The sequence below is a fragment of the Saimiri boliviensis genome, chromosome 12 (genome assembly GCF_048565385.1).
Source record: "Saimiri boliviensis isolate mSaiBol1 chromosome 12, mSaiBol1.pri, whole genome shotgun sequence".
Lineage (NCBI taxonomy): Eukaryota > Metazoa > Chordata > Mammalia > Primates > Cebidae > Saimiri > Saimiri boliviensis.
In genome coordinates, this window is record NC_133460.1 from 86,713,960 (window position 1) to 86,739,220 (window position 25,261).

Consider the following 25,261-nt stretch of genomic DNA (forward strand, 5'->3'; position numbering starts at 1 on the left):
GCAATTCTTGTGTCTCAGCCTCCTACATAGCTGGGATTACAGGGCCCACCACCACACCCAGCTGATTGTTTTTATATTTTAGTAGAGATGGGGTTTCACCATGTTACCCAAGCTGGTCACGAACTCCTGAGCTCAGGCAGTCTGCCCATCTTGGCCTCTGAAAGTGCTAGGATTACAGGCGTGAGCCACCACAACCAGCCTATTTAAAAAAATTTTTTTAGAGACAGGCGTTTCACTATGTGTCCCAGGCTGGTCTTGAACTCCTGGCCTCAAGCGATCCTCTCATCTCAGTCTCCTAAAGTATTGAGATTACAGGTGTGAGCTGCTACACCTAGCTGGTTTAAGGTTTCTCACAAGGTTGTAGTCAAACGGCCAGTCAGGATGCAGTCATCTCAAGGCTTGACTGGTGTTGGAGAATCTGCTTCCAAGCTCACTGTCATGGTTGTTGGCCAGTCTCAGTTCTTCACTGATTGTTGGTCAGAGCTTCAATTTTTTTGCCATATGGGCCTCTCCATAGATTGCTTATAACAGGGCACTTTGATTTCCCCAGAACAAAAGATCCGGGAGAGAGAGAGAGAGAGAGAGAGAGAGAGAGAGAGAGAGAGAGAGAGAGAGGAGAGAAAGAGAAAGAGAAAGAATAGGAGCTTCTAATCCCACAGCTGCAGTCTTTTTATAACCTAATTTTAGAGGTGACATATCATCACTTCTGCCTTATGCTATTGGTCACAATCCCGGTACAGTATGGGAGGAAACCTACAGATGAGTGTGAATAACAGGAGGCTGCTTATTGGTAGTCATCTTGAGAGTTTCTTTCTCTCTCTTTTTTTTTCTGACGCCGTCCACTTAGAAATTGAGGGTTTCTGAACATACTAGGTCTTTGCAGGTCTGGAAATGCAATTTAGGCAGTGTATCAGAGTATCAGAGTTCATCAGATTAAGGACGCTGATTCGCACAAATCAAGTTCACATGAAACCTTATCTTGGTATGACTTCCCCTCTTTTCCGGAACTCTTTAGCTAAACCAGTCTTCCTTTTAAACACAATAAATTTGTTCCCATTTCAGAGCCAATTGGCTGGCTGATTCTCTTTCTCACACACTTTTTTTTTTTTTGAGACAGACCCTGGCTCAGTCACCCAGGCTGGAGTGCAGTGGCACAATCTGGGCTCACTGCAGTCTCTGCCTCCCAGGTTCAAGCGATTTTTGTGCCTCAGCCTCCCAAGTAGCTGGGACTACAGGTATGTGCCACCACACCTCAGGAATTTTTGTATTTTTAGTAGAGATAGAGTTTCACCATATTGTCGTGACTGATTCTCTTACCACAGAATATTCTTTGAATGGCTAGATAGGTCTTCCTTGTGATTCAGGTCTTCCTTCAAATGTTTCCTCCTCAGAGGCTACACAATATAAAATTATTCCCTCTTACCTTTTACACTTTTCATCCCATTCTTTTCTTTTCTTTTTTTTTTTGAGACGGAGTCTCACTCTGTCACCAGGCTGGTCTCGAACTCCTTACCTGGTGATCTGTCCACCTGGGCCTCCCAGACTGCTGGGATTACAGGTGTGAGCCACTGTACCTGGCCCCCATCTCATTATTTTCTGATAGCACATATGGCTCTCTGAAATTGTTTTAACTCTTTGTTTACTTGAAGATTGTTTCCAGAGGAGAATGTAAGCTCCATTCTGTTAAGGAGTGTTTTTTGTTTGTTTTTGGTCCGTTTTGTCATTCTATAGTGCCTGGCATATGGAAGGTACTCAACAGTTAAGCCATTACGCTGGTTTAATCCACATAGAAATATATGTCACATGAACTGGGCATTGTCTTACTTGATCAATACACTTTCTTCTCATAGAAAATTATTATTTTCAGTGGCTAATACCTGTAATCCCAGCACTTTGGGAGGCCAAGGAAGGCAGATCACCTGAGTTCGGGACTTTGAGACCAGCCTTACCAACATAAAGAAACCCCATCTCTACTAAAAATACAAAATTAGCCGGGTGTGGTGGCGCATGCCTCTAATCCCAGCTACTTGGGAGGCTGACTCAGGAAAATCACCTGGGAGGTAGAGGTTGCAGTGAGACGAGATCGTGCCATTGCACTCCAGCCTGGGCAATAAGAGTGAAACTCCATCTCAAAAAAAAAAAAAAAAAAAAAAAAAAAAAAATATATATATATATATATATATATATATATATATATATATACACAAAGTGGCTTCAATTCTGTTAAAACTTACGTGATAGGAAAAAGTAGATGGGTGCTAATAAGAAGATTGGGCTCTAGGCTGGGCATGGTGGCTCATGCCTGTAATCCCAGCACTTTGAGAGACTGAGGTGGGTGGATCACAGGGTTAGGCGATCAAGACCATCCTGCAACATGGTGAAATCCCGTCCTACTAAAAATACAAAAATTAGCTGGGCATGGTGGCTCATGCCTGAAACTCGGAAGTTTCGCTCTTGTTGCCCAGGCTGGACTGCAATGGTGAGATCTCAGCTCACAGCAACCTCCACCTCCCGGGTTCAAGCAATTCTCCTACCTCAGCCTCCCAAGTAGCTGGAATTACAGGCATGAGCCACCGCGCCCAGCCAATTTTGTATTTTTAGTACAGACGGGGATTCTCCACGTTGGTCAGGCTGGTCTGGAACTCCTGACCTCGTGATCCACCTGCCTCAGCCTCCCAAAGTGCTGGGATTACAGGCGTGAGCCACCGCGCCTGGCCTGTATTTTTAACAAAGAGGAGGTTTTGTCATGTTGGTCAGGCTGGTCTTGAACTCCTGACCTCAAGCGATCCACATGCCTTGGCTTCCCAAAGTGCTGGGATTACAGGCGTGCACCATCATGCGTGTTCTCCATAGACAATTGTAAGTCAGTTATTATAATCAGATGAGGCTTTGGCAAGCATGGAGTCAGAAAAGGACAAACAGTTGGAGATTCCAAATTTTTGGTGACCTATGGCTCTAAGGTTTTCCTTCATCGTACTTAGGAACGCACTGAAGGACTAGTAGTCACAACACGCCTGTTCAGGTGGCATTGAAGACCCAGAGATATATTACCTTTATAGATTCTATAGAGATACCAGACTTAGATGAATAGATTGTTTTTTCAGAGGCCGAATAAAGGAAAAAAAATGTTAAAATGTTCTGTTTTCTTTTATATTAGTCTTCTTCTCAAAGCCTTATCACAATAAACCAGTAGCATTTTATTTACTTTTTATTTTATTTTATTTATTTATTTAATTATTTGTTTTGATACCAAGTCTCACTCTGTCACCCAGGCTGGAGTGTAGTGGCATGATCTCGGCTTACTATAACCTCTGCCTCCCTGTTTCAAGCGATTCTCCTGCCTCAGCCTCCTGAGTAGCTGGGATTACAGGCACACACCATCATGCCCAGCTACTTTTTGTATTTTTAGTAGAGACAATGGTTTACCATGTCAGCCAGAATGGTCTCCATCTCTTGACCTCGTGATCCGCCCACCTTGGCCTCCCAAAGTGCTGAGATTACAAGCATGAGCCACTGCACCCAGCCTATTTACCCTTTTTTTTTTTTTGAGACGGAGTTTCACTCTTGTTACCCAGGCTGGAGTGCAATGGCTCGATCTCGGCTCACTGCAACCTCCACCTCCTGGGTTCAGGCAATTCTCCTGCCTCAGCCTCCTGGGTAGCTGGGATTACAGGCACATGCCACCATGCCCAGCTAATTTTTTGTATTTTTAGTAGAGACGGGGTTTCACCATGTTGACCAGGATGATCTCGATCTCTTGACCTTGTGATCCACCCGCCTCAGCCTCCCAAAGTGCTGGGATTACAGGCTTGAGCCACCGCGCCCGGCCATACTTTTAAAATATTTATTTAGCCGGGCACGGTGGCTCACACCTGTAATCCCAATACATTGAGAGGCTGAAGGAGGAGGATCTTCTGAGGCTAAGAATTGGAGAACAGCCTGTGCAATATGTGAGACCCTCCAGCCCTCCAAAAAATTAGCTGGGCATGGTGGTGTGTACTGGTAATACCATCTACTCTGGAGGCTGAGGTGGGAGGATCCTTTGAGCTTGGAAGATCACAATAAGCTATACTATGGTCTGCCACTGTTACTCTTGCTCACTGCACTCCACACTCCAGCCCTGGGTAACAGAGCAAAACCTTGTTGTCTCTCTAACGACAACAACAAAAGAAACAACATCTAAGAAATGGTCCAGAAAAGGTCCTGTCTTCTCATGAACTTTTTGTGGGGATGTATAGTGATGCAATATTTCCAAAGGCCAATTTTCTACTGTATTTTAAATACATGCATTATTTAACCCAGCAATTGAATTTCATGGAAATTATTCCTTAGAAAGATTGCACAAAAGTGCAAAGATACATGTACATGACATCACGACAATATGTAACAGTGAGAAACTGTAAACAACTTAAATATTTATTTATTTATCTTTCTTTAGTGTGTTCTGATTATTTATTTATTTTTGAGATGGAGTTTTGCTCTTGTTGCCCAGACTGGAGTGCAATGGCATGATATTGACTCACTGCAACCTCTATCTCCCCGGTTCAAGCGACTCTCCTGCCTCAGGCTTCCAAGTAGCTGAGATTACAGGCATGCGCCACCTGTGCCTGGCTAATTTTCTATTTTCAGTAGAGATGGGGTTACTCCATGTTGGTCAGGCTTGTCTCTAACTCCTAACCTCAGGTGATCTGCTGCCTTGGCCTCCCAAACTGCTGGGAATACAGGCTGAGCCACTATGCCTGGCCAATATTATTTATTTATTTATTTATTATTATTTTTTTAAAGACGGGGTTTCACCATGTTGGTCAGGCTGGTCTTGAACTCCCGACCTCAGGTGATCCACCCGCCTTGGCCTCCAAAGTGCTTGGATTACAGGCGTTAGCCACTGCGCCCGGCTATTTATTTAATAGTGAAAAGGTATACATATATTTAGAATTAGCTGTACTCAGTTTCGATTATCCCAGTTTTTTTTTTTTTTTTTTTTTTTGAGATGGAGTTTCGCTCTTGTTACCCAGGCTGGAGTGCAATGGCACGATCTCGGCTCACTGCAACCTCCGCCTCCTGGGTTCAGGCAATTCCCCTGCCTCAGCCTCCTGAGTAGCTGGGATTACAGGCACGTGCCACCATGCCCAGCTAATTTTTTGTATTTTTAGTAGAGACGGGGTTTCACCATGTTGACCAGGATGGTCTCGATCTCTTGACCTCGTGATCCACCCGCCTCGGCCTCCCAAAGTGCTGGGATTACAGGCTTGAGCCACCGCGCCTGGCCCGATTATCCCAATTTTGTTGGCAACATCCAAAGCATTGTAATTAGGAGCCAGTGGAACATATGCCTTCTTCTCATCGGGCCGAATCACTGTGTTGACCTTGGCCACATCAATGTAATAGAGCTTCTTCACAGCCTGTTTGATACGGTGTTGGTTGCTTTACTATCCACAATGAACACAAGTGTGTTGTCTTCCATCTTCTTCGTGGCCAACTCAGTGGAAACTTGATGATGGCATAGTGGTCAAGCTTGTTGTCCTGGGGGCAGTCTTCTGAGGATACCTGGGCTGCCTCCTGAGTCGCAGTGTCTTGGGCTGCCAAGGTGGGTGATATGCAGATCTTCTTTTTTTTTGTGGCTGTGGCTACCTTTCAACACTGCCTTGTTGGTCTTTAGAGTCTTTGGCTTTAGGAGATGCAGGAGCTTCCTTCTTTGCCTTCGGAGCCGTCTTGTGAAAAGTTCATTTATTTATTTTTGAGACGGAGTCTCATTCTGTTACCCAGGTTGGAGCACTGTGCTGTGATCTTGGCTCACTGCAACCTCCATCTTCTGGGTTCACGCGATCCTGGGACCACAGATGTGAGCCACCACATCTGGCTAATTTTTGTATTTTTGACAGAGACAGGGTTTCACCATGTTGTCCAGACTGGTCTCAAACTCCTCAGTTCAAATGCTCCCACCTCAGCATCCCAAAGTGCTGGGACTACATGTGTGAGCCACTGAACCTGGGCCAGAAACAACTTAAGTATAAATAATAATACATTTATACTGTAGAACTGGTGCTAAAAGCTTAGTGAATATTTAGCTAGTGAAGGGATTAATATATTGTTACATTAAAAAAAGCGGTAAAACCATATATACAGATTGATCACATATTGAACAAAAGACCCATTTGTGCCCCTATATATTTTTCCATTCATAGAAAAAAAGCATTAATGAATACATACTAAAAGTAACAAGGAGCCGGGCGCGGTGGCTCAAGCCTGTAATCCCAGCACTTTCGGAGGCCGAGGTGGGTGGATCACAAGGTCAAGAGATCGAGACCATCCTGGTCAACAAGGTGAAACCCCGTCTCTACTAAAAATACAAAAAATTAGCTGGGCATGGTGGTGCGTGCCTGTAATCCCAGCTACTCAGGAGGCTGAGGCAGGAGAATTGCCTGAACCCAGGAGGCGGAGGTTGCGGTGAGCCGAGATCGTGCCATTGCACTCCAGCCTGGGTAACAAGAGCAAAAACTCCGTCAAAAAAAAAAAAAAAAAAAAAGTAACAAGGGGTTAAATCTGGGCATTAGAACTGTAATTTGCAGGCCCAGTACATTTTTTACTCTATACAGTTTTGTACTTTTTAAAATAATTTTTATGCTTTTGTAATAAAGTTATTTAAAAATAGAAAACTGGCTGGGCGCGGGGGCTCACGCCTGTAATCCCAGCACTTTGGGAGACCGAGGTGGGCGGATCACAAGGTCAAGAGATGGAGACCATCCTGGCCAGCTAGGTGAAACCTGGTCTCTACTAAAATACAAAAATTAGCTGGGCGTGGTGGTGAGCGCCTGTAGTTCCAGCTACTTGGGAGGCTGAGGCAGGAGAATTGCTTGAACCCGGGAGGCGGAGGTTGCAGTGAGCCGAGATCACGCGACTGCACTCTAGCCTAGTGACTAGTGAGACACTGTCTCAAAAAAAAAAAAAAAAAAAAAAAGAGAGAGAGAGAAAACCAATATTAAGTAGCTTTTAAGTGGCAAACAAATGAAGAGTAGAGACAGTGATGGACTGTAGAGATACAGAGCAGGGGATAACCAAAGTCTTTCCTAGATTAAATAGGGCATGAAATGTTTTGAGGTGCCAGGTATTCCAGGCCAATACAAAGGCAGGAGAACACCTGTTGTCTTTGGGGAACAGCAAGGAGACCTGGAGCAGCAATAACAAATTTGATCAAGAGAAGGCAACGTAGGTTTCTGGGTAGCAGCAGAGAGAGCGGAGAATGCGGTATTTTTCCGATTAAATTTGCAGTACTGCCGCAGTATGGGATTAGGTGAGGGTTAGCGCTTGGAGCGCAAATGCCCACTAGGGGGTGGTGTTTCAAAACGTAGGCCCACTTGGACCCACTCGGACTAGGGTGAAAGTAACGTACAGCAGATAGAACGTCAGACAAAGAGGACGTTCCAACAGTTGGACAAGTTAACGAAAATAAAATACGCCAATGTTAACTTTCCCCTTACTGCTAAGCGCTCCCTAAATCGGTCTCCCAGTGTAACACGAAACTAAACCCTACAGGATGCCTGCAGCTATTGCCAGATGGTCCTCGCTTAAAGCGACTACTACTCCCAGGAACCTTCGCGTGAGGCCCGGGCTCTCTTTCAGCGTGCAAGTGGGTCTCGCCGCACTACTCTCTGGGATTCGTAGTCTTGCAGTGTCATTTGGGAGTTGTAGTTCTCTTCCCACAATCGGCAGGGCGAGGCGGCGCCGGCGATCAGAGCAGCGCTGGGTGTTCAGGGGCCAAGATGGCGGCGCGCCGGGGACGGAGAGACGGATTCGCGCCGCCCCCGAGTGGGGGCCCCGGCCCGGACCCCGGCGGGGGAGCCCGCGGCAGCGGTTGGGGGAGTCGGAGCCAAGCACCGTACGGAACTTTGGGCGCTGTGAGCGGCGGGGAGCAGGTAAGAGGCTGGCTGGCGGCCCGCGGCTGGCAGCAAAGCGGTGTGTGCCGGGCGGTGACACGTGGACGCCACAGGAAAGGGAGGAAGCGCCTGGGGGTCAATGCCAGGTGGCCTCGGGAGCCAAGTCCGACTCAGTGGACCTAGGCCGTTTGCTGGGGTTAGGCGGGCAAAGGCATCGTCTCTGCAGCCATTCCTGGGGGACGCCGGAGGTGCAGAGGCGGGTGTCGGAAACACGACCCGCGGTTGTGGGTCATGGGTTCGGACTTGGGGTCGAAGGCTGAGACCTCCCTGTAAGGATGCCCCGTGCGGCTCCCCGAGCTCTGCGCGGCAGTTCCCTTTTCGGAGCCACGTGGGGTGGGGGGAGCAATTTTCCCGGGAGAACTTGTCTGCTTCCCCTCCCCCTCTAGGCGGCCCCGGCATCCACGTGGGTCGGGCTCCTGGTGGAGGGGGGCGCGGGCCGCCGGTCCACGTGGGGGCGGGGAAGGAACGTCCACGTGGCTCGCGTCCCAGGCTGTCGGGCATCTACTATCGGCCTTGGAGCCTCCCTGACGCGAACTGGGTGTGTCTCCGCTGGTCCCGCCATCTCCTGCTGGGGCTAGAGGCCCGGGCTAGGAAGGAAGGTAAGGGCTGCTAGAGTCAACTTTGTTAAGAGCCTTGGAGTTTTTTTCCCCTACTGTTTAGGTCCGCAGCGTCTCTCCACTGCGGATGGTGAAGGACTCTCCAGATGTTCCGGGAGTTTGTTCCCTGCGGATGGAGGAGTGTGATGGGGAGGGTTAGAGGGCTGAGGCTGGAGGGATGTGGAGGAGTGAGTTTGTGGCGCTTCTGTCTGACCGGCTTGGGGTGGGTTGTGAGTCATGGGCATTGCCGTTTTGGTTGCCTTGCAGTCCTGCCTTATTAGTGATTCAAGGGACATGGGGAGTGTCAACATATACCTGGGACAAGCTTAAGAAAGGGAAAGGGAATCCTCTCCTCCCCTCGCTTTTTTCCTGCAGCATCTCTTTTGGGAAGGCATGCTCTTGTAAACTGACGCACAGAAACTGGTGTGGTCCGTGTTTAAAGCTCTCTGGATTTTTTGCTGGGGATTTCTTGGCCTTCTAAAAGTGTTGTACTGCTCTACAGTGGAGGGCTTCTTAAAAGTTTCCACCCAGGGTGGAAGGGGGTAGGAATTAGTTTGAACTGTTATCTCTCTTAAACTATTAAGCTGAGTACTTGACAGCATTTTTTTGTATTACTAGTTGGGAGCTGGACTGCAGGCTACCTGGTAATGTGAGGTCCTGCAGACCAATCCAGGCCCTTGCCCAGGGGAGAATGGTTTCTGGGGCAAGAATTTGGGAGCGTTGATCCCTTCTCCCATACTTTCTCAGAGGTCACATCTTTTAGGGCTGGTGCTACCTACCTACCAGAGCCCCAGCGACTAGGCTGGAATCTCAAGACAATGCCCGCCTCTCTATGAACCATTTGTCTCCACCTCCATCAGGTGTCCAGTCAGAGACACACCCTCACCTCTGACCTCACCCATCACTCAATTCCCAAATAGCACAGGGAAGGCAGGAAGGATCCAAGATCCAGCTATAACAAGAGTTAAGTGGTAATTTGGGATTGGAGAGGATCTCATGGAGAGATTGTCATTCCCTTCACCCCAAAACCAAAGATGGGCCTATGTGAGCTGGTCAGTCAACCAGTTATTTATTGAAATACCGTTATGTTTAGGCACAGGGAATAAACTGGTAAACCACACAAACACGGTCTTTACCCCTCAGGATCTATGTTTTAATCAGGATAGACCGATAAAAATAATGATGAATGAGACAAAAGTGCAGGATATTTGGGATCATGTAATTGGCAGTAGTGATCTACTTTTCGGGAGTCTGGAAAGGGACATTTAAAGCTGAGATGTTAAGACTGTGGAAAACCTTTAATCAGGGAATAGTGAAGGCCTCAAGGAGGAAGAGAATATGGCTTATTGGAGAAATTGAGACCTGTACTACGGAGTAGTGGGAGAGATCATGCTGGAGCAGAAGTCTGGTGGGGAAGACCAGAACCTTTATAAGCTTTATTAAAGAGTTTAAACCTAATGCTAGGAGCAGTACAGTGCCATTGAAGGCATTTAGGGAGGGTCTCAGGAAGTTGTCAGATAGGCATTAAAAAAGTTTCTGTTGCCGGGCGTGGTGGCTCAAGCCTGTAATCCCAGTACTTTGGGAGGCCGAGGCGGGTGGATCACAAGGTCAAGAGATCGAGACCATCCTGGTCAACATGGTGAAACCCCGTCTCTACTAAAAATACAAAAAATTAGCTGGGCATGGTGGCACGTGCCTGTAATCCCAGCTACTCAGGAGGCTAAGGCAGGAGAATTGCCTGAACCCAGGAGGCTGAGGTTGCGGTAAGCCGAGATCGCGCCATTGCACACCAGCCGGGGTAACAAGAGCAAAACTCCGGCTCAAAAAAAAAAAAAAAAAAAAAAGTTTCTGGCCGTTTTTGAACCCTGGAGGGCGAAGGTTTGCTGGGGGAAAGCCAGTTGGGAGGTTGTTGAAGTTAGAGGAGCTGCTGGCTGGCTCACTTTCAGCCTGTGCTTAGCACTTGGGTGATCTTGGTACTCTGGGAGCTGTGCTATTTGGGAATTGAGTGATGGGTGAAGTCAGGTGTGGAGGTGTGTGTCTCACTGGACACCTGATGAAGGTGGAGATAAATGGATCATAGATTGTCTTGAGGTTCCAGCCTAGTTGCTGGGGTTCTGGTAGGTAGGTGGCAGGGCAAGTGGAGTTGCAGCCTCTTTGCTCACCCTGGAGTGTTTGCTGAGCCAGGTGCTATTCAGCCGCTGGTTTGTAATTATAGGATTGTGAAGCCCTGGGAGGAGTTAGTGCCTAAAACCTACCACCTTGCGCTTATTCTCTGGGCCTGGCCTCCTAACCTGTCCTTAACCAACCTTTCCTTTCCCTGGGCGTTGGTACTCAGCCCTGTTAGAAGGGTATATGTTGGCGGGGTTGTGGTTGGAGTGAGGGAAACACTTGTTGCTTTTTTCTTTTGGAAGCGGTGCAGAATTTCCCATTGTTGCAGAAGGGGAAAGGGAAGTTCTGGCTCGTCTGTATGTGATCCTTTTTACTTCATGTTTCTCAGCCCTTTTTACTTCATGTTTCCTATGCGATAGTTTCCCCTTATCCACAGTTTCTGTTACCTGCCATCAACAGGGGTCTAAAAATACATGAGTATAGTACAGTGAGATATTTTGAGAGCCAGAGAGAGATCACATTCGTATAGCTTTTATTATAGTATATTAATTGGTCTATTATTGTTAACTTCTTTTTTTTTTTTGAGACAGAGTTTCACTCTTGTTACCCAGGCTGGAGTGCAATGGCACAATCTCGGCTCACTGCAACCTCCGCCTCCTGGGTTCATGCAGTTCTCCTGCCTCAGCCTCCTGAGTAGCTGGGATTACACGCGCCACCATGCCCAGCTAATTTTTTATATTTTTAGTAGAGACGGGGTTTCACCATGTTGACCAGGATGGCCTCGATCTCTTGACCTCATGATCCACCCGCCTCGGCCTCCCAAAGTGCTGGAATTACAGGCTTGAGCCACCGAGCCCGGCTTATTGTTAACTTCTTAATTGTGCCTAAGTTATAAGTTAAACTTCATTGTTGGTATGTATTCTATATAGCAATACATACCAGTGTATTGATAGTATTAGTGGTTTCAGGCATCTACTGGGGGTCTTGGAACGTATCCCTTGAGAATAAGGCGGTACTGCTGTAGCAGAGATCCCTGTGGCTCTGGCCTTACCAGTACCATTTTAGTTCCTTCTGGCCCTGCCCACACCCACATTCTTTTTTTTTTTTTTTTATTTTGAGGTAGAGTTTCGCTCTTGTTACCCAGGCTGGAGTGCAATGGTGCGATCTCGGCTCACCGTAACCTCCGCCTCCTGGGTTCAGACAATTCTCCTGCCTCAGCCTCCTGAGTAGCTGGGATTACAGGCACGCGCCACCATGCCCAGCTAATTTTTTGTATTTTTAGTAGAGACGGGATTTCACCATATTGACCAGAATGGTCTCGATCTCTTGACCTCGTGATCCACCTGCCTCGGCCTCCCAAAGTGCTGGGAGTACAGACGTGAGCCACTGCACCCGGCCCTTTTTTTTTTTTTTTTTTTGAGACGGAGTTTCGCTCTTGTTACCCAGGCTGGAATGCAGTGGTATGATCTAGGCTCGCTGCAGGCTTCACCTCCTGGGCTCAAATGATTCACCTGCCTCAGCCTCCTGAGTAGCTGGGATTACAGATATGTGCTATCACACCTGGCTAATTTTTGTATTTTTAGTAGAGACGGGGTTTCATCATGTTGGCCAGGCTGGTCTTGAACTCCTGACCTCAGGTAATCCACCCGCCTCAGCCTCCCAAAGTGCTGGGGTGACAGGTGTGAGCCACTGCGCCCGGCCTACTCCTGGGTTTTAATCTCCTGTGACTCTAGCTGTTTCTGGTTGGAGCCCAAACGTTTTTCTTCCCAGAAGGTCCTTGAAAACTGCCACCCTGGTGGGGGCTTTTGCTCTTAGGTTGTGCTTCTCTCTCCCTTGCTAGTCCAGAAGTTTGGCGATGGTGGGGCTGCTGCTGAGTTTGGGCCCAGCAGTGGACGGTACCTGGTTTACGGAGCAAATCAATCGACAGCTGCCGGAGAGCTCATACCCTTCTCACCTTGTCTTCTGCTCCAGGTGCTGCTGCATGAGGAGGGGGGTGATTCTGGCTTTGTCAGTCTCTCTCGGCTGGGCCCATCGCTGAGGGACAAGGATCTGGAAATGGAGGAGCTAATGCTGCAGGATGAGACACTGTTGGGGACCATGCAGAGCTATATGGATGCCTCCCTCATCTCCCTCATTGAGGATTTTGGGAGCCTTGGAGAGGTGAGCTGGGGCTGGGCTTGGAAGTCTTCAAGTAGGAGCTTTATGTGGGAGGTGCTAGCTCAGATTCTTGGCATGGCTCTGCTCTCCCAGGACCTTAGCTGTTTCCTGGGTGCCCAACCTGAACCTTAAAGTGTATTTTTTGTCTGTAAGTGGGAATGAGGTTGCAGGCTGCCAGATTATGTCCCATGTAAGAATTCCTTGCCTAACTTGGACTATAGTCCAAGGCCTTTCCCACTATCTGGGCCCCTGATCTACATGCCCAGAACGTTCTGATCTCTGGTTTTGAGCCCATTTCTAGCCTAGCCAATGGTTGTCTGCTGAGGATCCCACATCTTATTTGAGGGTAGAGGAATGTGAAACCCAGGCTTGAGTCAAGTCTGACAGGTCTCTGTTGATAGCAGAGAGGTGGGTGGATGGTAAATGAGATTGGAATCCATGTCTTCCGGTATTCAGATCCCTCTCACTCCCCTGTTAGCTGAGTTGAACCTGGGAGACTGACTCTCTTGATATCCAGTCCTTTTTAGTGGCATAGTAGGTCATTAGGGATGTTGGTAGGACCTTCTGGTTGTTTTTCTGGAGCAGAGCAGGTTATCTCTGGAGGACCAGAATGAAGTGTCGCTGCTCACAGCTCTGACGGAGATTTTGGACAATGCAGATTCTGAGAACCTTTCTCCATTTGACAGCATTCCTGACTCGGAGCTGCTTGTGTCACCTCGGGAGGGCTCCTCTGTGAGTCTGGGACCAGGGGAAGGGGATTGGTACAAAGTTTAGACCCATGCCTGTGGACCTACTCATATAGCTCTGAAGCATAGGCTTATATCAGGTTTTTCTCTCCCTTTTAGCTGCACAAGCTGCTCACTCTCTCTCGGACACCCCCAGAACGTGACCTCCTCACTCCGGTTGACCCACTGGGGCCCAGCACAGGCAGCAGTAGAGGGAGCGGGGTAAGCCTGACCTAGGGGGCCTTAGAAACTCCCAAGTGCGAGGAGTGTATGGGGACAGGTCTGGAAAATACTTTCCCAGATGAAACTCCTCCTGAGACTTCTCTTCTCTCCTGCAGGTTGAAATGTCTCTTCCAGATCCTCCTTGGGACTTCTCCCCACCCTCTTTCTTGGAGACCTCTTCTCCTAAGCTTCCTAGCTGGAGACCCCCAAGATCAAGACCACGCTGGGGTCAATCTCCACCTCCCCAGCAGCGTAGTGATGGAGAAGAGGAGGAAGAGGTGGCTAGCTTCAGTGGCCAGATTCTTGCTGGGGAGCTTGACAACTGTGTGAGCAGTATCCCAGACTTTCCCATGCATTTGGCATGCCCCGAGGAGGAAGATAAAGCAACAGCAGCAGAGATGGCAGTGCCAGCAGCTGGTGATGAGAGCATCTCCTCCCTGAGTGAGCTGGTGCGGGCCATGCACCCATACTGCCTGCCCAGCCTCACCCACCTGGCATCACTTGAGGATGAGCTTCAGGAGCAACCAGATGATTTGACACTGCCTGAGGGCTGTGTGGTGCTTGAGATTGTGGGGCAGGCAGCCACAGCCGGCGACGATCTGGAGATCCCAGTTGTAGTGCGACAGGTGCCTCCTGGACCCCAGCCTGTGCTCCTGGATGACTCACTAGAGGCTAGTTCTGCCTTGCAGCTGCTCATGCCTACACTGGAGTCAGAGACGGACGCTGCTGTGCCCAGTGTAGCCCTCTGCTCTGAGAAAGAGGGGTTGTCTTTGAACTCAGAGAAAAAATTGGACTCAGCCTGCTTATTGAAGCCCAGGGAGATGATGGAGCCAGTGGTGCCCAAGAAGCCTCAGAACCCACCTGCCAATGCAGCACCAGGTTCCCAGAGAGCTCGAAAGGGCAGGAAGAAGAAGAGCAAGGAGCAGCCAGCAGCCTGCGTGGAAGGCTATGCCAGGAGGCTGAGGTCATCTTCTCGAGGGCAGTCTACTGTAGGTACGGAAGTGACCTCTCAGGCAGACAGCTTGCAGAAACAGCCTCAGGAGGAACTTGAAAGAGAGTCTAGGCCTCTCCAGGGTAAGGGGAAGCCCTGGGCTTGGGCTCGGGCCTGGGCCGCTGCCTTGGAGGATCCTGGCCCTGAGAACTTGGAGAGAAGTGCTAGACAATGTAGCCCTGCTAAAGAAGGTCCTCTAGACCTCCATCCCAGGCTGGCTGATACTATCCAAGCCAACCTTGTACCAACCCATCTGTCATTGGTCGACTCTGCCCAAGCCAGCCTTGTGCCAGTTGAGTCTGTCGAAGCTGGTCCCACTGCAGTTGGCCCTGTTCTGTCTGGCTCTGTGCCTGTTGACCCTGGGTTGGGTGACGTTGCTTCAACCAGCTCAGAACTGGTTCAGCCTCTCCCAGCTGAGCCAGTGCTGATTAACCCAGGTGTGGCCGACTCAGCGGCAGTTGATCCTGAAGTGGTTCCCATCTCAGATAACTTGTCACCGGTTGATGCCGTCCCATCTGACCCAGCACCAGTTGACCCTGTTCCTAAAGACCCGACTCCAGTTGACCCAGTGCTTGTTCGGTCCAGACCAACTGATCCCAGACGTGGTGCAGTGTTATCAGCCCTGGGGGCTTCAGCCCCCCAGCTCCTCCTGGAGTCAGAGTCCTTGGACCCACCAAAGACCATCATCCCTGAAGTCAAAGAGGTTGGGGATTCTCTGAAAATTGAAAGTGGTACCAGTGCTACAACCCACGAAGCCAGACCTCGGCCTCTTAGCTTATCTGAGTATCGGCGACGAAGGCAGCAACGCCAAGCAGAAACAGAAGAGAAGAGTCCCCAGCCCCCAACTGGGAAGTGGCCTAGTCTTCCAGAGACTCCCACAGGGCTGGCAGACATCCCTTGTCTTGTCATCCCGCCAGCCCCAGCCAAGAAGACAGCTCTGCAGAGAAGCCCTGAAGCGCCCCCTGAGGCTTGCCTTGTACCTGTAGGTCCCAGCCCTGCTTCTCCTAGTCCTGAGCCACCTATAAGCAAACCTGTGGCCTCAGCTCCCACTGAGCAGGTGCCATCCCAGGAGATGCCACTGTTGGCGAGACCTTCGCCTCCTGTGCAATCTGTGTCCCCTGTTGTGCCCATGCCTCCTGCAGTGCCTCCTGCTCTGCCTTTCCCTGCAGGTGGGCTAGGCATGCCCCCCAGTCTGCCCCCGCCTCCCTTGCAGCCTCCTAGTCTTCCAGTGTCTATGGGGCCAGTGCTACCTGATCCGTTTACTCACTATGCCCCTGTCCCACCCTGGCCTTGTTATCCTCCCGTGTCCCCTTCTGGCTATCCTTGCCTGCCCCCCCCACCAACAGTGCCCCTAGTGTCTGGTACTCCTAGCGCTTACGCTGTACCTCCCACTTGCAATGTGCCTTGGGCACCCCCTCCTGCCCCAGTCTCACCGTATAGTTCCACCTGTACCTATGGGCCCTTGGGATGGGGCCCAGGGCCTCAACATGCTCCATTCTGGTCCGCTGTTCCCCCACCTCCTTTGCCTCCAGCCTCTGTTGGGAGAACTGTTCCCCAACCTAAGATGACATCCAGGGGCACTCCCCCTGGCCCTCCTGAAAATGTACTTCCCGTGTCAATGGCTCCTTCCCTCAGTCTTGGGCCACCTGGCCGTGGAGCTCCACAGATAGAGCCTACCAAGGTGGAGGTCAAGCCAGTGCCTGCATCTCCCAATCCGAAACACAAGGTGTCTGCCCTGGTGCAAAGCCCCCAGATGAAGGCTCCACTGTGTGTGTCTGCTGAAGGTGTGACTGTTGAGGAGCCTGCATCAGAGAGGCTAAAGCCTGAGATCCAGGAGACCAGGCCCAGGGAGAAGCCCCCCTTGCCTGCTACCAAGGCTGTTCCCACACCAAGGCAGAGCACTGTCCCAAAGTTGCCTGCTGTCCACCCAGCCCGTCTAAGGAAGCTGTCCTTCCTGCCTACCCCACGTAGTCAGGGTTCTGAAGATGTGGTACAGGCTTTCATCAGTGAGATTGGTGAGTGTCCCATAGTTCCCCCACATAATCCCCCAGTTGGCTGGGGAGTCTTCTCTGTGGAATAGGATAAGCCACCCTGATGAGGCTGGCCTTTGTTGGAGTTCTTTGGAGGAGTTTGTTTTTGTCTTTAAGAGATGAGGTCTCACTGTTACCCAGGCTGGAATTGAACTCCTGGGCTCAAGTGGTCCTCTCACCTCAGCCTTCGAAGTAGCTGGGATTTATAGGCACAGCTGTGTGCCACTGTGCCTGGTTGTAGAGGGTTCTTCAGAGGCAGAGTTCTGGGTTGGTTTGAATCCTTGATGCTTTGTGCTGCTACCCTGGTTCACTTAGTACAGAGGGCAGGGGGAGTGGAAAGGGAGAAGTGAGGTGATTTGGGGGCTTCCTGGGACCTGTGTACTTAGTTGATAGGAGTTTGCTTTCAATCCTGTATTGTGTGCCTCCACAGGAATTGAGGCATCGGACCTATCCAGTCTGCTGGAGCAGTTTGAGAAATCAGAAGGTGAGGGAACATGGGTAGTTTTCGCTCCAAATTTTTTTTTTGTTGATACTTCTTTTGGGCCTAGCCCTGTAGTTGCTTCAGCTAGGGGGAGGGGGGATAGCCTTAGCCACTAGAACAGCCCCCTAATTGGAAGAGGGAGACAAGATTGACCTGTGATGGCAATCCAAGCCAGGGACACCAGTGATAAGGAAGGTATTACAAAAGAGTAGACTGGGAATCCAAGCAGGGTGGGGTTGTTTAGGGACATTTTTCTAGAGGGAAGTAGCTTTCAGGCTGTGCATTGAAAGACAGGTAGGAATTCATAGAATATGTGTGCTAACAAAAGGCAGAGGGCAGATATAGGAAGAGTGGCATCTGGTGCATTTGGAAGGCAATGAATAGAGATCCAGTCTTTGGCTTTCTCAGTATAAGGCATGGATGTAGGTGCTATGGAGGACACTGTAACCTGTTCTCAAGGAGCTTATGGTTTAAATGGGGAGCAGAATCTACAGAAATGACTCCTGAGTTGGTAACAGGTATCTATAGTACAAGGCAAAACAGAAAATGTGATTTGTAGAATGAGTAGGCTGTGAGGCTAGGAAGCTAGTTAGGCAGATCATAGCTCACCTTGAACACTAGGCTTATACATTCGGACTTTATCTCAGATTCAGTGGAGGAATGTGGGTGTTTCTGAGCAGAAAAGAGACATGAATAAAAATAGTACTTGGGCACCCACTAGAGGAGACTGGATCTCTCTGGGGAGATCCCAACAGACTATGTAGGCAAAGTGCCTCCTTTGGGTCTCAAAGCAAGCCCTTCTGTGCCGTCTCAGTCTAGAACAGGCGTCCCCAAACTTTTTACACAGGGGGCCAGTTCACTGTCCCTCAGACGGTTGGAGGGCCGCCACATACTGTGCTCCTCTCACTGACCACCAATGAAAGAGGTGCCCCTTCCTGAAGTGTGGCGGGGGGGCTGGATAAATGGCCTCAGGGGGCCGCATGCGGCCTGCGGGCCGTAGTTTGGGGACGCCTGGTCTAGAACATCTGGTTGGGCTTTTAACTGGTATGGTTTCTTTGCAGCCAAAAAGGAGTGTCCTCCCCCTGCTCCTGCTGACAGCTTGGCTGTAGGAAACTCAGGGTAAGTATGGAGACGTGAGCGAGGTACCCTACAGCTGTTGGTCAGCAGCCGGCTGGCACTCCAGGACCGTCAACTGGATGCCTCTTGCAGGGGTGCTGTAGTCAGCTCGAGTCTATCCCTGTTTCCTAACCCCCTACTCTGCCCGTCGCTGCTGGGCTGTGTCTTGGGTGGTAAGGTGAGGAGGGGGCATGTACACTGCCCTCCAGCGGATTCTAGTCAGGGGTTCCAAATGCCTGGAGGTGCCTTTTATCTCCTGGCAAGTCATGCCTTTGGGGATCTCTTTCCTTCATTTAATACACTTTAAGTTTGCTTAGTGCTGGTAATGGTGTAACTTAAAGTGGAGGAAGATGTTAAAGGCTAGGACTCATTTTTCATGTTCATGGTTTTCCATCCTGTTCTGCCAAGCATGTTCCCCTCCACATTGATTTCAGGTTGGTTTGAGCTGGGCAGGTGAGGCTCCTGATTTGAAGAAGGTGGGGGGTATTGAAGGTCATGGCCGGCCTGCCTCTTGGAATTGGGCAGGGCTGAGTTGAGACCCACTCTGTAGTTCAGTCAGTAAGCCCCTTTTGTGCAGGAGGAAGATGATGGGGGCAGTTTGTGCATCCCATTCTTCTCTGCACCCACCCCTCCCATTGCTTTTTGAGAAAGGCAAATGTACAAGATACTGAGGAGGCAATGAATCAGGCTTTCCCTTTTCCCCCCGCCAGCAGCGTTGACATTCCCCAGGAGAAGAGGCCCCTAGACCGGTTACAAGCCCCAGAACTGGCCAACGTGGCAGGTGGGTTCAGGGTGGGGAATTCTGCCTGTGGTTAGTTTATGCAGCAACATTTACTGAGCCTACTCCAAATCAATTGTGTGTAGGCATTGAGGATATAGAGATCTGATCTCCAGCCTTGAGGTACTCACAGTCCACAGTCTAGGGGGCAGATGTGTAAACAAATGAGCATGTTGAGTATCAGGTGTTATGTTATAGCCTATGGACTGGGCGCGGTGGCTGACGCCTGTAATCCCAGCACTTTGGGAGGCCGAGGCAGGCAGATCACTTGAGGTCAGGAGTTCGAGACCAGCCTGGCCAACATAGTGAAACCCTTTCTGTACTAAAAAATAAAAAAAAGTAGCTGGGCATGGTGGTACCCGCCTGTAGTCTCAGCTACTCAGGAAGCTGAGGCAGGAGAATTGCTTATATCCAGGATGCGTAGGTTGCAGTGAGCCAAGATTGTGCCGCTGCACTCCAGCCTGGGTGACAGAGCAAGACTCCATCCCCCCATCCTCCCCCCCCCAAAAAAAATACTATGGATAACAGTGAGATATGAAGACGGGCAGTCAGGGAAGGGTTATATAGAAGCTAATCCCCTAAGCTGAGGCTTGAGAAAATCTATCAATCAGGTGGTAGGTTTAGGGGACAGGGCATATTCTAGGAAGACGGAGCAGCTTGAATTGAAGAAACAAAATCAGCCGGGTATGTTCTGGGGAATTGTGAGTGGCTTGGTTTGGCTGGAGTATAGTGGCTGATCAGGGCAGTGGGCAGAGGTAAAGTAAGAGAGAAAATTTGAGTGGTAAATAGGTCAGATTATAGAAATGTCGAATGCAATATTAAGCTCTTTGGACTTTATCCTGTAAATTCAAGAAACCGTAACAGATTGGTTTTTGGGTGCTCCATCTAGCAGGAATGTAGAAGATGAGTGGATGACTATGAAGCTGGAAGTCGGGAGACCATCAGAAGATGATTGCATGAGTCCAAGCAAGATGTAGCCTAGAAATCAGGCAGTGCTTGGTGGAGGGGGTGGATCTGAGAAAAGAGAGCTAGTCTCTAGGACCTGGTCGCCAGCTAGGTTTGGATAGTGATAGGATGAGGGGTTCAGGAAGACCGTAGCTGGCTAAATTTCTCTTCCTGGTCCCCAAGTTGGGGAACATGGGGAAGGAGCAGTTGAAGCAGTGGGAGAAGTTGGGCGGCCTACCTTGCTTGGTATACTTTGTGAGATGAGGTGGGGGTCTCTGGAGGCTGTATACACAGTCTTTGGAAGAGTAGAATCGGATCTCATCCTGCTATCTCCATCCTCCCTCCTCACCACAGGGCTCACCCCTCCAGCTACCCCTCCCCACCAGTTATGGAAGCCCCTGGCTGCTGTCTCACTGCTGGCCAAAGCCAAATCTCCTAAGTCCACCGCCCAGGAGGGAACCCTGAAGCCTGAAGGAGTTACGGAGGCCAAACATCCAGCTGCAGTTCGCCTCCAAGAAGGGGTCCATGGCCCTAGTCGAGTCCATGTGGGCTCTGGGGACCATGACTATTGTGTCCGGAGCAGGACTCCCCCCAAAAAGATGCCTGCCCTAGTCATTCCAGAGGTGGGCTCCCGATGGAATGTCAAGCGCCATCAGGACATCACCATCAAACCTGTCTTGTCCTTGGGCCCAGCTGCCCTTCCGCCCCCATGCATAGCTGCCTCCCGGGAGCCACTTGATCACAGGACTAGCAATGAGCAGGCAGATCCCTCAGCGCCCTGCCTTGCCCCATCCAGCTTGCTGTCCCCTGAGGCCTCACCCTGCCGGAATGACATGAACACTAGGACTCCCCTTGAGCCCTCAGCCAAGCAGCGGTCAATGCGCTGTTACCGAAAAGCCTGCAGGTCAGTCAGCCCCTCAAGCCGGGGCTGGCAGGGCCGCCGAGGCCGCAGCAGCCGTTCTGTCAGCTCTGGGTCCAACCGGACCAGCGAAGCATCTTCCTCCTCATCCTCATCGTCGTCTTCCTCATCCCGATCTCGGTCCAGGTCCCTCTCCCCCCCACACAAGAGGTGGCGAAGGTGAGCTCTGATGGCCCTGTAGGTCCTCTCCACTTAGGAAGCTCATGTGCTTCTGTGGTTTACTTTGAAAGCTTTTACACGTTGACTTTGGTACTTGCAGGCACCAAGTCTTCTATTTCTGTCTTTGGCTTTTGTGTTTTCCCTTTTCCTGAATTGTTGAAGGAGACAAGCTGTGAGATGATTGCTTTTGTCCCCGTTGTAGTTTGGGGTATCAGTGAGGTCTCCTGCTTCCTAAACCTGCCTTGGGGGGGACTTTCAGGGTTTGATTTTGACCGTGCTGATTTTTTTCACAACTGTATCAGCCCTCATTTTTGGTATTCTGAGTGCTATGTGAGATAGTGGGTTACTTAGTAATAGAAAACAGTTTTTCCCTTAATCGTCTGCTGAGGAAGGTGTCTGGGGCAATTCCTTTGGGTGCCACTATAGCCTCATGTATTTCCTAGCAGTATCTTTTTTTTTCTCAGTAACAGTCCCAAGTTTCCCCACTTAATGAAGAATTCTTGGGTTTTGGAGACGATAGGGATCTTCAGAAATGGCCCGTACTGCAAGTCTAGCAGTTAGCACTCCCTCTTTGCCATGGCCACGGTATTCCTATGAGACGTGGTAGGGGAGCTGTAGTAACCCAAAGACCCAGACTTGGCCCCAGCACCACAGATAGCTGGGTGTGAGGCCTAGAGCCCAGCCCTTTATCTCCCTGAGTTTCCATTTATTCTTCCTCTTTCTGATCTGTTAAATATTTCTCAGCTTTTAATTGCACAATTAAAAATAAATATCTCTTCCAAAACACAACATTCCAGGTACATCTAAAGTTCCATGAAGGGCCTCACTTTGTTCATCTGTGAAGGAAAACTGTTCTAGACTTCTTCTACTCTGCTCTGTCTTTGGTCCTGAACTTCCTAACAGAAAGGCAGGACTGGGGCCTGGGTGAGATAAGCAGAGTATACCTGAACCACTCCCAGCATTCCTGCATGCCCTCTCATCCTTCAGGTCCAGCTGTAGTTCCTCTGGACGTTCTCGAAGATGCTCTTCCTCTTCTTCGTCATCATCTTCCTCTTCGTCTTCCTCATCCTCATCATCCAGTTCCCGAAGCCGCTCACGCTCCCCATCCCCCCGCCGGAGAAGTGACAGGAGGCGGCGGTGAGCATGTGTTCAGGGAGCGCCGTGCACCTGGGATGCAGGTGCCTAAGAGTTCTGAGTCTTGAATTTTCTTGGGTTTAGGGGGCTGATGACACCTTCTCTTGTCAGGTACAGCTCTTATCGTTCACATGACCATTACCAAAGGCAAAGAGTGCTGCAAAAGGAGCGTGCAATAGTGAGTAGAGGAACAGGCCATTGGGAGGAGGGGGCTTACCCCCTGAGCCTTGAGCTCAGAGAGCTGCCTGCAGCTGTAGCCCTGGCTCATGGTGTGTTGATTTTTTTCATTTCCAAACTTAGGAAGAAAGAAGGGTGGTCTTCATTGGAAAGATACCTGGTCGCATGACTCGATCAGAGCTAAAACAGAGGTTCTCTGTTTTTGGAGAGATTGAGGAGTGCACCATCCACTTCCGTGTCCAAGGGTAAGCTTGGGCCCCAAGGTCAGGATATTCTATCCCATTCATCTACCTTGATGTTTCTTTGTCTTGCCTCCTTGTTCTGTGCTGAGCAGTATGGAGCACCTTCATTTCTTCAGAGGGTTGGCCACTGGGAATGAGAGGAACCACCCCTGGACCCCTGGGGTGCCGTGTCTCCTCCATGCCATGGATCCATATAGCCACTCCAGCCCCTGCCTCACCCTCCTCCTACCAGGGACAACTATGGCTTCGTCACTTACCGCTATGCTGAGGAGGCATTTGCAGCCATTGAGAGTGGCCACAAGCTGCGGCAGGCAGATGAGCAGCCCTTTGATCTCTGCTTTGGGGGCCGAAGGCAGTTCTGCAAGAGGAGCTATTCTGATCTTGGTGAGTGGAGGGAGGGCCCAAGCTTTGGAATACTTCATCCCCTCCCCAGAAGGGTTCCTAACCCTTTGTGAGTGGGGCTAGGCAGACTTAACTTAGACATGGCGACTCTCCTATCTCTTTGACTTAAAGTCAGAGCAATTTTTCACTCCATTCATTATTGGGATGGGAGATAGCCATTTGCGGACCCTGTGGTTGGGAAATGTGGTCAGAGACCTTGAAGTTTGTCTTTACCTTTATAGACTCCAACCGGGAAGACTTTGACCCTGCACCTGTAAAGAGCAAATTTGATTCTCTTGACTTTGACACATTGTTGAAACAGGCCCAGAAGAACCTCCGGAGGTAACCTTGGGCCCTCCCCCGCTACCTTTACCTTTTTTTTCCCTCTGGAGGTGCCCAACCTCTGCTACCCCCTTCCCCTGCTCTAGGGGAGAGAGCTGCTAGTGAGATGACTGTTTTATAAAGAAATGGAAAAAAGTGAAATAAAAAATGTGTTGAATCAGATTTTTTAAAAGGGGTATTTGTTTTTTATAAACAGGTATTGAAACAAGTTAACTTGGATTCCTATGTAAGATAGGTGGGGCTGAGGGATTCCCAAGTGTTTGGAACTTGTCACTATGCAGACTAATAAACATCAACTAGAGAGAACTCCCAGCTGCTGTCGTGCTTCTTTATATGGTGCTAATGCGAAATGTCTTCACTTTTCCTATCTGAACGTGGTCTAGGGACATGACTTTCTCTGGTTAGGTGCAAAAATCCCACTGGATTTGAAACTTGGTTCTTCTGATGTATTGTTCTGATGTATTGTTTAAAATGAGTCATTTAGGACAGTGCTTCTCAAACTTTAAAGGGAATTTGAATCATCTAGAGATCTTTCTAGAATGGAGATTCTGACAATGGGATGATGATACTGGTCCAGGAAGGGATTTTCCTAACAAGGACCTAGAGAAACTCACACTTGTTCCAAAGAAAGGTTTTCTAAATTTTGACTGGTGTATACATTAATCATGTCAGTTACGTTCATCATTTTCTTTCTTTTTTTTTTTTTTTGAGACAGAGTTTCGCTCTTGTTACCCAGGCTGGAGTGCAATGGCACGATCTCGGCTCACCGCAACCTCCGCCTCCTGGGTTCAGGCAATTCTCCTGCCTCAGCCTCCTGAGTAGCTGGGATTACAGGCACGCGCCGCCATGCCCAGCTAATTTTTTGTATTTTTAGTAGAGACGGGGTTTCACCATGTTGACCAGGATGGTCTCGATCTCTCGACCTCGTGATCCACCCGCCTCGGCCTCCCAAAGTGCTGGGATTACAGGCTTGAGCCACCGCGCCCGGCCGCACGTTCATCATTTTCTAATAGCTTGAGCACACTGCGTGGCACAGTAGGTGCTCAAATGTTTTAAATAATGCATGCATATGGGTAGAACCGGAAGCGTGAAATAGAGGGAACTGTGGAGTCTGCTTTTTTAATTTTTGTTGTTGTTGAGATGGAGTCTTGTTCTGTCTCCCAGGCTGGAGTGCAATGGTGTGATATCAGCTCACTGCAATCTCTGCCTCCTGGGTTCAAGCAATTCTCCTGCCTCAGCTTCCCAAGTAGCTGGGATTACAGGCACCTGCCACCATGCCTGGCTAATTTTTTTTTGGTATTTTTTTTTTTTTTTTTTTTGAGACGGAGTTTCCCTCTTGTTACCCAGGCTGGAGTGCAATGGCGCAGTCTCGGCTCACCGCAACCTCTGCCTCCTGGGTTCAGGCAATTCTCCTGCCTCAGCCTCCTGAGTAGCTGGGATTACAGGCACGCGCCACCATGCCCAGCTAATTTTTTTTTTTTGTATTTTTAGTAGAGACAAGGTTTCACCTTGTTGACCAGGATGGCCTCGATCTCTTGACCTTGTGATCCACCCACCTCGGCCTCCCAAAGTGCTGGGATTACAGGCGTGAGCCACCGCGCCCGGCCTTTTTTTTGTATTTTTAATAGACACAAGGTTTCACCATGTTGGCCAGGACTGTACTCAAACTCATGACCTCAGTTGATCCACCCACCTTGGCCTCCCGAAGTGCTGAGATTACACATGTGAACCACTGTGCCCAGCGTTTTGATTTTTTTTTTTTTTTTTTTTTTTTTTTTTGAGATGGAGTTTCGCTCTTGTTACCCAGGCTGGAGTGCAATGGC

At 49.6% G+C, this 25,261-nt stretch overlaps 1 protein-coding gene across 5 annotated transcripts; it reads left to right on the plus strand.

Moving 5' to 3' along the window:
* The first annotated feature begins 7,703 nt into the window (after positions 1-7,703).
* Positions 7,704-23,750, plus strand: PPRC1 (PPARG related coactivator 1). Of its 5 annotated transcripts, none has more exons than XM_010333145.3 (14): positions 7,704-7,913; positions 12,611-12,799; positions 13,382-13,528; positions 13,642-13,743; positions 13,860-16,749; positions 17,195-17,248; positions 18,307-18,364; positions 19,075-19,142; positions 20,439-21,162; positions 22,150-22,299; positions 22,408-22,474; positions 22,597-22,718; positions 22,948-23,099; positions 23,339-23,750. In XM_010333145.3, the coding sequence occupies exons 1-14, from the start codon at positions 7,761-7,763 to the stop codon at positions 23,440-23,442; spliced, it is 4,980 nt and encodes a 1,659-aa protein (XP_010331447.3). In that variant the 5' UTR covers positions 7,704-7,760; the 3' UTR covers positions 23,443-23,750. The 5 variants fall into 5 exon arrangements, with proteins under 5 accessions (XP_010331447.3, XP_074238889.1, XP_003922309.3 ...); XM_003922260.3 differs by having other exon boundaries at positions 7,705-7,913; positions 19,072-19,142; XM_010333146.3 differs by lacking the exon at positions 7,704-7,913 and adding an exon at positions 7,998-8,533 and having other exon boundaries at positions 19,072-19,142.
* The last annotated feature ends 1,511 nt before the right edge of the window (positions 23,751-25,261 follow it).

Excerpts from the sequence above, each read along its gene's own strand:
- PPRC1 (XM_003922260.3), top strand. The coding sequence starts at position 7,761 with ATGGCGGCGCGCCGGGGACGGAGAGACGGATTCGCGCCGCCCCCGAGT. Across the intron at positions 12,800-13,381 it reads ATTTTGGGAGCCTTGGAGAG|AGCAGGTTATCTCTGGAGGA; the intron begins GTGAGCTGGGGC and ends TTTCTGGAGCAG. Across the intron at positions 22,719-22,947 it reads ATCCACTTCCGTGTCCAAGG|GGACAACTATGGCTTCGTCA; the intron begins GTAAGCTTGGGC and ends TCCTCCTACCAG.